Source organism: Panthera tigris, chromosome E2 (genome assembly GCF_018350195.1).
Source record: "Panthera tigris isolate Pti1 chromosome E2, P.tigris_Pti1_mat1.1, whole genome shotgun sequence".
Lineage (NCBI taxonomy): Eukaryota > Metazoa > Chordata > Mammalia > Carnivora > Felidae > Panthera > Panthera tigris.
In genome coordinates this window covers 2,959,740-2,970,320 of record NC_056674.1, presented here as the reverse complement: position 1 = coordinate 2,970,320, position 10,581 = coordinate 2,959,740, and the positions used below count along the sequence as shown (strand labels likewise).

The window sequence follows — 10,581 nt, the reverse complement described above, 5'->3', positions numbered from 1 at the left end:
AGTGTCTGCCTTTGGGGAGGTGGTGGTTGTGGGGATTAGATGAGGTAGTGTGGGCTAGGACAGAGCTCGGCACATCATGTGCTCAGTTAACAAGAATAATCACGATCCCTTTCTGAATGCACTTCTGTGTGCCTGACCCAGTGTGCCCTCTTAACACACAACATTCCATCCTCACCACAGCCCTTTGCAGGAGGAACTCGATCCTCATTTCACAAAGGACACTGAAGCTCAGAGAGGGCAAGCTCTTTGCCTAAGGCCACACAGCAGAGTAGGAACTCAAACCCAGAATAATACAATGCATACTCGCCTGCTTTGACATTGGCCTGGGGCTCCGGGTTAGGACTCCCATGATGGCCCCTCTCTGAGTGACCTTGGGTGCGCCCCTTCCCCTCTCTCGGTCTCGGCTTGTAAACTGGGGACCGTCTTGAGAGATCCAGCTCTGATTCGGCTCCTGTGGCCTCAGGCAGGAGACGGTTCCCTCCTCCTCCTCTCCCCGGTTGGGAGCCTGGCTCAGAGGTGTTGGAAGGTCATGGAGCTGGCGCCCCCACAGTCCTGCAAAGGCCAGCGGGGTCCAGTTACTTGTTGGGGGTGGGGAGGGATAATGTCTGGGGGTCCTGATAGATGGACTCTCTGCCCCCGTCAACAGGCGAAGGAGCACGCGGAGAATTCTGTTCCCTGGGTCTCATTAAGCCCCAGACTTACAGAACTGCTGACTGGCAAACTAGGAGGGGGCTGAGGGGGGGCCTCTGCCTGCCTTCCCCTTCCCTCCTGGGTAGTTAGGGGCTCACAGGACTGCACACCAACTTGGAGGCAAAAGGTCTGCTTTCCCATTTGTAGATTGGAGCAGGTGCACCCCAACTCTGGGTCCCCCCCAGAGGGCCCCACGGGGTTTTAGGCTTCGGGCTCCCCCGTCAGTGGGCTGAGGTTGGGGAGGGGACTCTGGCCCAAGGTCCCTCCACCCTCTGCTGCCTTCTGCCAGCCCCAAAGAGGCGAGTGCTTAATTATCCGGTCACTCTATCCCTGCTTGGCCAGGCAGCTAAGCCCAAACATCTGGCCCCGGGGCCCAAGGCCAGGGTGGATGGCCAGCCTCCACCTACTGCTGGCCCTGACCTGGACACCTCCCACGGGACGGCTGAGCCCTCTGCTGTGCCCGCCAGCTTGCACCAGGCCCAGAACAGTAGCTGCAGAGGCCTAGCAAGGTCAACTGATGCAGAAAAAACATCTGATAAAATTCAACACCCATTCACGGTTTACACACATACACTCTTAGCAGAGTCGGAGAAGAGGGGACTTCCTTAATCACACAAAGGGCGGACAGAGAGACACAGATCTATCCTTTCCTGTGGGCAATAATGACAGTCCGTGTAGAAAACCCCAAAGAATCCAGTGCACAAATGATTGGTGTTAGTAAGAGTTCAGCTAGGGTGCAGGATCAGTACTCTCGAGTTGTGTCCCTTGCACCAGCAAGTGTGACCCGTGCTCTGGTGGCATGGGGCTCACCAGCACCGCCTCAGACCCACCAGATCAGAATCCGGGTTGTAACAGGGAGGCAGGTGATTCATGGCTGGCAGCCTTCATGTGTGAGAAGGATGGCCCAGGCCATTTGCATATCTGTGTGGCACCGAACTGCGAAGACTACTGCCAAAGAGCTTGTTTCTAGAGGCTTCTCTGCTGGCCCTGCTCTGGCCCGAGGCAACCCCCCCCCCTCCTCCATGCGAGCAGGGTGCAGGTTGGGTGCGGCCGCAAGGGTTTGATTCTCTGCGGCAACCGTCCTGACGTTCCTCATGAGTTTTCGTTTTGTGTTTTGTAAGTGAGGTGGATGGGACAGTGAAGCACGAGCCTGGGCTCAGGCCAAGTCACTTCCCTAATGGGTTCTGGTGGCTGGATCCTGGTCCCATCCCCGTGAGGATCTACCAGCCAGTATCCCCATGCAGAGAGAGAGAGAGAGGACAGAAATACTTTTTTTTTTTTTTAAACGAGAAACTCCACATTTTCACTTTGCACCGGACACCCACATGACCCAGCTTGCAAGCTTGGGGTTCCCCAGCTGGTGGGGGGCAGAATGTCCTTCGTGGCCACAGGCCCGGGGAACACGTTAGAATTGCTGGGTGGGTTTTAAGAACAAAGACTGTGGAATCAGGCCAGAGCTGGGATGGAATTCAGGCTCTTTGGAAAGTAGGGTGTTCCCTATAGGGGCCTCAACTGTCTTTTCTGTAAATCGGAGGAGGAGTAGGAAGTGGGTCCTGAATTTAAGGGCTTGGTTTGTGATTAATTCAGAGCTACTGCAAAGACAGAAGGGCTTTTTCCTTTCTCTTTAATGGGGATTCAGGGGCCGGAGAAGGAAAGAAAACCGATCAAGGCATGAGAACCTGGGAAAAGCCTGTTTTGTGGTGTTTTGTTTGTTGTTGTTTTTCATCTCATTGAGATGAAATTTACATGTCATAAAATTCACCCTTTCTCCGTGTACAATTCAGTGGCTTTTAACATAGAGAATTGTACAACACATACCACGATCTAATTCTAGAACGTGTCCACCACCATCACCACCCCCAAGAAGAAACGCTGTGCCCCTTAGTGGCTGTTTCCCATTGTCCCCCAACAGCCCCACCCTCAGCAACCACCAGTATTTCCTCCTCTGTCGATTGGCCTATTCTGGACATTTCCACAACGGAATCCTACGATGGATCATCTTCCACGACTGGCCTGTCTCTTCCCGTGGTGTTTGTGAGGTCCGTCCACGCTGTGGCATGTATCAGTGCTCCCTTTGTCCCTTTTCATGGCCAAGTAATGTTCCAGAGTATGGATGGACCACATTTTGTTCATCCACTCATCTGCTGATGGACATTTCGGTGGTTTCCGCTTTTTGGCTCTTGTGAGTAACGTTGCTGTTAGTATCTGTGTGGACGCACGTTTTCGTTTCCCGTGGGCACATACTAGGAGTGGAATTGCCGGGCCACGTGGTAATTCTGTGTTTAATGTTTTGAGGAACTGCTGACTGTTGTCCACAGTGGCTGCACTGTGTCACATCTCGCCAGCATGGCACGGGGGCCCAACTTTTCCACGTCCTCATCAACACGTGTCAGTGGGTCTGGAGGCTCCTGTGACCTCCCATTTCTATCTCCATCATTTACTCCCGACCCCCAAAGCCCGTGTCCTCCCAGGAAAGAGTGTCTGCCTCACAGCCACAGGCATACACTCACACAAGCCCCCATGCACACTCACGCACACACGTATACCCACACACACTCCCTCACGCTGACTCACGCTCACACAAACCCCAGCCTGCTGTGCGGGACCCTTTTGGTGCTGACAGCCTGAAGATGCAATCTGGGTTTGACTCCTGGCTCCGCCCCTGCCCCTGCCCCCAAGGTGCTACCTTGGCTGCCCTGGCTGCCCCTGTGGCTCCTACCTGTGAAATGGGGAGGGTCCTAGCGAGCGGGCAGATGTGTCTGCAGCGGGCGGGGGGGGGGGGGGCGCTGCTGCTCGAGGAGCATGGCTTCTTCACTGTTAAGGTTTATGATCAGTATTAAGTTTTATTTAATAAGTAACTAATATTAATTAGCACTGCCCCTGCCCCTTTCAGGCCTTTCCTGGGAATCTTGGTCCCCCTCCCCTGCCCTGGGGCCCCCGACTGGGTGATTATCACTTCCAGTTAATCCTCAGCTGCTGCCACCAATTAACACCCTCTGCCATGCCCGGTCGGGGTGGGGGGGCCTGCCTGCCCCTCCTATCTCCACTCCCCTTTTACCAGGCTCCACCCTGCCCCAGCCACCTCCAGCTACTTTGGGACACATTCTTGGCCTGATGGCTCAGGCTATTTCAGATTCACGGATAAGATGGCAGGAGGTCCTGATCATGCCCCCCCCTCCCCCCCCACTCACCCCCCCCCGCCGCCACTTATCTACCTCCCTGTCTGGTTCTCTCCAGTGGTCCCCTACTCCAGTAAGCTCACCTGGGTTGCCTGGGACAGGGGCCATGTCCCTAGTCCTCTGGATTGAACCTAGATTGAAGGGCTTTGGGGGTCACCCCAAACCCCACCCCCTGCCCATGTAGCGCCTTGAGGCCACAGCAGGGGCACTGGAGGGGGTGGTGAGGGCCTGGGAGAGAGTGACACACGATCCAGCTCTGAGTTGTAGCCTTGCTCTGGGCTGGTGGCCAAAGAGGGCGAGGAGAGGAAGACAGAGTGTTTGCAAACAGGGCAGCTGCCAAGAAGGGGCCTGGGTGGAGGGGGGAAGGTGTGAAGGAGAGAGGGGCCCGGCCGGTGACTGGCAGTGGCGCCTGGGTGACTTTCCTCCTGCTCCACACACACATACTCAAGGTCTCGCGGACACACAAACAGGCCCGACGTCCACACGCACGGAGCAAGGTGCGTGCAAACTTCCACCCAGTCCCCTCACACACAGGCTCAGATGCTCGGACACTCGCAACACAATCACATCATCCACAGAGACACAGTCACGCCCTCACCGTCTCCCGCCCCCCCCCCCCCACGGGCTCAGACATTCACGGCCACGCTCCAGGCCAGCTCAGGCTCCTATCCACGGATGGCTCTGACACTCAGTGCCTCTGCTCACACACAGGTCCTTGCAGAAGTAGGCTCACTCACAGACATGCGTGCGGCTGGCCTCTGGCACGCAGCACGGCCACACGGGACCGTTTTCTGCCATTCTTTCCGTCTCTCCCTCCCTCCCTCTCTCTCTCTCTTCCTGACAACACGGTCCGGCATGTGCATTGCCCTTCTCTTTCCCAAGGTGACAGACCAACAGCATCATGGAGACCTAGGTGCCAGATGAAGTTGGGTGAGAGAAGAGAGGACACATTATCAAGAGGGCGACAGCCTGGTGTGCAGGCAGAAGAACAGGGCAGCGGGAGTAAGTGAAGCCCAGCCTGGGAGGAGAGAAAGACGGGGCAGGAAGACAGGGACACAAACCAGACGGGTTCGTTTATTGAACACGCATTCCCCGCCCCTTGCTATGGGCCAGGACAGCGACAGCTACGTGGGGGACCCCCCCCAGGACAGGCTGGACCCCTGTCCCCCAGCAGGACACAGACCCACGTGTATGTCACAGAGGGAAGGGGGGCAGAGAGTCAAGACATGCGGCTGCCCGGTGGGGGGGTGGGGGGCTTCACTGAGGAGCGGGAGGTGAGGAAATGAGCCACGAGACCACAGGCAAAGGCAACGGCGTTTGCCAAAGCCCCGGGGCAGATGGCGACGGTGACACGGAGGCCCCCCAGGCCACGCGAGGGACACGGAATGCCCACGCAGGAGGAAAGGAAGGCCGAGAGGGGCAAAGAGGTGAGAGGGAAGCCACAAGCCACCCCGTGAAGGCGGAGGAGACCTCAGGATGTGGGGCCCACCCGGCTCCCTTCGAGAGTCTCTGCAGGAAGGTGGGCTCAGGCTGTGCCCGCTCACTCTCCGTCCTCCTGTCCGTCCCCCTCGTCCACCTCCTCAGCCTCCCCCTCCCGCTGCCTCCAGGGACGCCCCAGGTAGTCCTGGACGGAGCCCACGGGGCTCCTCTTGCGGGGGCGAGGATCCAGCAGCCCCCACAGGAGACTGTCCGCCGCCAGCGTCAGGCCGAACCAGGGCTGAGGACGGTCCTCGGGCTGGCCGGACGCCTGCCAGATGAGGAAGTCGTCATAGAAGGGGTCGGCCTCGGCCAGGGGCTGGTCCCAGGGGAAGTAGCCGGTGAGGAGGCAGAAGAGCAGGACCCCCAGCGCCCAGGCGTCCAGGGCAGGCTGGATGGGCAGGCCCTCGGGGAGGGGCGGGGGGCAGCAGAGCTCGGGGGCCGTGTAAGGGATGGGCGGCCCGGTCAGGCGCAGCAGGGTCCCGCGGGGCCGCGTGTGGCCGAAGTCGGTCAGTTTGACCCGCTGGCAGGCAGGGTCGCACACCAGCACGTTCTCGGGCTTGACGTCCCGGTACACCAGGCCGCGGGAGTGGATGTGCTCCAGGGCTGAGGCCAGCTGAGCCGCGCAGCGCTGTACGGCCGGCTGCGGGAGGCCCACCTGCGGGGGACCGGCGTCAAGGCCCTCCGCCCCGCCCCGCCCAGCCCCAGGGACACCCCGGAGAATGCACGACCTCAGATAAGTCTGCCACGGTGAGGCCCAGCGTGTGACCCCGATGGGCCCAGGGGGCCCTAGTGTGACCCCGTGAGGGCTCATGTGACCCCCATGAGGCTCAGTGAAACCGAGTGAGGCCTGGGGTGAGTCCATGAGGGCCGGTGAATCTCAGTGGGGGATAGTGTGGGTTCTCTCTCCTCCAGGGAGGCTCCATGAGGGGCCTCGAGGGCTACAGTGAGGCTGGGTGAAGCCCAACTCAGTGAGCGCACTCCTGAGCCCCAGAGGGACCCTCGGAGGCCTGCTCGGGGTCTACCTACCCACCTTGGGCTGGATGAAGGTGATGAGGTCCCCACACAGGACAGGCTCCGTCAGGAAGCTGTAGGAGGTGGCGGACTCGATGCCGATGCCGTAGGCCGCTACTATGGCCGAATGTGTGCCCAGCGAGAGGCCCACGCAGAACTCATACAGGAAGCCGCGGAGAGACGTGGAGGCCTTTGGGAGTTCCTTCAGGGCCAGGGTAGTGCCTGGGGGCAGCAGAGACAGGTGTGGAAGGAGTGTGAGAGCCCAGGGTCACCTTGCCAGCCCCTCAGCCCAGACTCGTCCCCACATGCCGTCGCCGTGTCTTCCAATCCCTGCCTCCCTACCCTGCCCGCCCCAGATGGCCACGAAAACATTGCCAGCGGTAATGACCGTAATAATGCAGGCATTCGGTGAGTTTCTGCCCCGCTGTCTCAGAGCGGACGGAGGGGAGCCCCGTAGACCGAACTCAGAACCTCACATGACCGAGTTTGCAAAGCCCCTCATCCCAACAAAACCCCGGGCACAAAAGCCACGTCGAAGGCAGTGGGAGAAAAGACGTCCTGCACTGGGGAATCGATCTGATCAAGGAAGAATCCTAAGGAGGTTGTCACCCATGCAAGCCATTTCCTGGAACGAAGTTCCCCGAAGCCAGGAACTCTGGTGACTTCCATTTTTTGATTCCCCAGCAGCCGTGAGGGCCCAACCTCCTGCATCAGGAGGTCATGCGTGATGGAGAGAGGTCACCTCCTCACCTAAAATGCTGACCATTCTCTTCCCACCCCCCAGCCGGATGCAGCAGCGCCTTTTCTGACCGTCTGCAAGTACCCTGGATTCCCGCCATCATGGCACATGCCACCTTCTATTTTGATGGCACCCGTCCCTCTGCGCTCGCTCTGCGCCGTGAGCCCTCAGGGGCTCTGTGTCTCTACCTTGATGCCCCCACTGCCTCCCAGCGTGGGGCGGGCACCCAGAAGGTCGAATGAAGCAGTGCCCGCCCCCCACATCCCCATTACTGCCGGTGCCTCGACGTTCTGCGACGACTCACGTCTGCATCTCTGTCTGCCTGTCTCTCCGTCATGGGCTGAACCGTGCACCCCCCTCCCCAAATCCTGACGTCGGGGTCCTCATTCCCAGTTTCACAGAACATAACTGTATTTGGAGATAGGGTCTTGAAGAGGTAAAATGAGGTCACAGTCCACCGCGACTGGCGTCCCTATAAAAGGAGGAAGCTGGACAGAGACACGCACATGTGAGGACACTGGGAGAAGACGGCCGTGTGCAAGCCAAGGAGAGAGGCCTCGGAGGAGACTGAGTCTGCCCACACCAGGGTCTCGGACTTCCGGCCCCCACAGGTGTGAGCAAACAAATCCCTATGTTTTCAGCCGCCCTAGTCCGCGGGGCCTTGTCTGGGCCGCCCAAGCACGCCAGTACTGTCTCTGTCCCTATCCGTCCTGGAGCTCCTCCTTGAAGGCAGGGCTGACTCAGATTGATCTCTGGCTTCCAGGCAGCAACCACCCAGGACAGGGCAGAGCCCCCAAGGTGGCCTTGGAAGCCCGAATTGACACCGACTCTGAGTCCATCCATACTGTCCCTGTTTCAGGGGAAGGACAGAGGATGTGTGCACACTGGCAGAAAGGTAACAGACAGGGGGTGGGGGCAGTGTGCCCTGCAGGCCCACTGTGCACCAGCCTTGCTAAGTACCTGGCAGACGGCATGAGTCCGCATCATCCCCATGGCGACCGCTAAGCTGGCCACATGTGAGCGCCAGAGGGAGGGACTCTGTCTTGCTCCCCTTTCTTACCGGCAACTCGAGCCATTGACATATGCTCAGAGAAAAACACAGTCTTTCCAGAGAAGGAATCATCACCCGCATTCCCGAAGGAGGAGGCCGAGGCTCAGAGAGGGTAGGGAACTTCCCAAGAACACACAGCCCGGAAGGGGCAGAGGCAACGCTTGGTTCATGTTTACGGACTCCCCGGCCTCGGCTAGCTTATGCCGGGGCCCAGTCCGCCACCCTCTGCCCCTCCAGTATCTGTCTCCAGGCCCTGGTACCTTTCTGGCGATGGGTGACCAGCAGGACCCGGCCGAAGCGGCCCTGGCCCAGGGGACGCACTTGCTGGTAAAGCTCGTCCACCTCGGCTCGGACCAGGGTCTGGGCACTTAGCGCCATCATGTCCTCTAGCTCCAGGGCTGCCTCCTGGCCCTGCCGGAGCTCCTCTGCCGTGAGGCCCCCTAGGTCCTCCTCGGCCAAGTTCTCCGCAGCCCCCGTCTCCACCTGTTCCTCATCTGACTGTTTGCCGGGCATCTCTGCAGGGCAGAGTAGAGACAGTGACCCAGGGCCGAGGTCCTGCTAGACCTGGGGCCCACGGGACGAGGGGCTGCGAGTCTGGCCTCCTGGGCCTGAGGGAGGAGGGGGCTAGGGGGGCGTCTAGACTCCTGGGGCTAGGGGCTCATTGGCACTTCCCACTGTGACTCAGTCTCTCTCTTCATTAGCCGCATCTGAGGAGTGGGGAGACCAGTTGCGGGTTGGGGTGAGGTCAAGCCTAAGGTCACAGATATCTCTTGCCCCTGCCCCCACATCCCTGCGCCACCCAATGGCCCAAGGGTGAAAGATGAACCAGATAACTCGAGACACCCCCCACCTTGTTTCCAAAGCAAACAGACTTGGGCCCTGGGGGTGGATGAGTAGCCTCTTTCGCCTAAGAGCAAACAGGTGTTCTCTGCCTCCAGGGGCTGGGGAGGGCGGCTGCGCACTCCGAGCCGTGGGGACACTGGGACCTGGATGGGAGCAAGCACTTGGGAGAAGTCCCCAAGTCCTTGAGACGCCTGGGGTCCAGCTCTGACCTTACTCCTCCTCTCTCAGACCCAGGAGTCCTGGCCCCCAGTCCCTCCTCCCTCAGATTCAGGACTCCAGGCTCCCTCTCCTCTCCTCCCTCAGACCCAGGACTCCAGGCCACCACCCTCCTCCCCGCTCAGACCCAGGACTCCAGTCCCTCCAGCACCTCCTCCCTCAGACCCAGGAGTCCAGACCCCCCCCCCCCAGCTCCCTCCTCCCTCAGACCGGGAGTCTGGACCACCAGCCCACCCCTCTCCTGAACCTTGTATGTCTCACACATCTTTTGACTCCCAGACTCTCTTTCCCTAACACTCAACCACCCTACGGCCTCAAAGTTCAGCCCCGGCCCTCTGAGGGATCTAGGACTGTGGCCAACTGCCCGGCTTCACTATCAGGTGCTGCCCACCTCACGCGGCTTAACCCTTGCCTCCTCCTGACCTGGGCTCCGGCCTCCAAGCCTCACCTTCTCCAAAGCTTGCCCGACCCTTCGCTGCCTGCTGTGGTCAGTGCCCAGCACTAGATCCCATGCCAGCAGAGGCCTGCCCGGGAGCAGACCCCGCCCCCACCTAGGGGGTCGTAGGCCCCGCCCCTGGCCCCGCCCCTTCTACCCCACTGGGGCCAGAGCGACATCGTGTGTTGACTCCTAGAACTGGCTGCTGTCAGAAATGTGTCCCAGACCCAGGCCCCCAGCCCCCTCCTCCCTCAGACCTGGGAGTCCAGGCTCCAGCCCCTCCTCCCTCAGACCTGGGAGCCCAGGCCCCCAGCGCATCCTCCCTCAGACCCAGGAGTCCGGGCTCCCATTCGCCTCCTCCCTCAGATCCAGGAGTCCAGGCCACCAGCCCCTCCTCCCTCAGACCCAGAAGCTCAGGCCCCCAGCCCCTCCTCCCTCAGATCCTCCTCCCTCAGACCCAGGACTCTAGGACCCCAGTGCCCCCTCCCTCAGACCCAGGAGTCCGGGCCACTGTAGAGGATGACATCATTTCTCTAGCTTGCCCCTGCCTTGACCCCACCCAGCTGCCCCATCAATGCCCCATTGACAGGTCAGACACAAGTGTTTGGTGAGGGGTGTCCAGGGGATGAGACACTGGGGTCCTGTTTGGGGAAAGGATGAGACAACGAGATTCCAGAACGATGCAGTGAGAGATGATCTCAGACTTGGGGCAGAGGGGAAGCAGGTGGTGGAGCAACTGGGAAGGGAAGGGAGGGGAGGGGAGGGGAGGGGAGGTCTGCGTTCTGAGTCCGAAGACTTTAAAGTTGGAGGGAGGGGGTAGGCAGAATCTCCAGGGTCTGAGGGAGGAGGGGCCGGGGGCCTGGGATGTCACATCTCCTCGCCAGGTTTACAGCAAGAGGACCACTGTGGACTCACTTCATTTTTTTTTTTTTTTTAA

At 59.9% G+C, this 10,581-nt stretch overlaps 1 protein-coding gene across 4 annotated transcripts; it reads right to left on the bottom strand.

Moving 5' to 3' along the window:
• Window positions 1-4,923: 4,923 nt before the first annotated feature.
• SBK2 (SH3 domain binding kinase family member 2) lies at window positions 4,924-9,725 on the bottom strand. 4 transcript variants are annotated; one of them, XM_042969172.1, is made up of 5 exons: window positions 9,657-9,725; window positions 9,000-9,152; window positions 8,410-8,664; window positions 6,379-6,581; window positions 4,924-6,003 (listed from the first exon to the last, which is right to left on the bottom strand). In XM_042969172.1, the coding sequence occupies exons 3-5, from the start codon at window positions 8,660-8,662 to the stop codon at window positions 5,410-5,412; spliced, it is 1,050 nt and encodes a 349-aa protein (XP_042825106.1). In that variant the 5' UTR covers window positions 8,663-8,664; window positions 9,000-9,152; window positions 9,657-9,725; the 3' UTR covers window positions 4,924-5,409. The 4 variants fall into 4 exon arrangements, with proteins under 4 accessions (XP_042825106.1, XP_042825107.1, XP_042825108.1 ...); XM_042969173.1 differs by having other exon boundaries at window positions 9,000-9,135; window positions 9,657-9,684; XM_042969174.1 differs by lacking the exon at window positions 9,000-9,152 and having other exon boundaries at window positions 9,657-9,719.
• Between the last annotated feature and the right edge of the window lie 856 nt (window positions 9,726-10,581).

Bases quoted from the DNA above. Each gene is read 5' to 3' on its own strand.
- SBK2 (XM_042969172.1), bottom strand. From the start codon at position 8,662: ATGCCCGGCAAACAGTCAGATGAGGAACAGGTGGAGACGGGGGCTGCG. The intron at 6,582-8,409 runs GTACCAGGGCCT...TGCTGCCCCCAG, and splicing joins GGTCACCCATCGCCAGAAAG to GCACTACCCTGGCCCTGAAG. The intron at 6,004-6,378 runs GTGGGTAGGTAG...GGTCCCCCGCAG, and splicing joins TCACCTTCATCCAGCCCAAG to GTGGGCCTCCCGCAGCCGGC.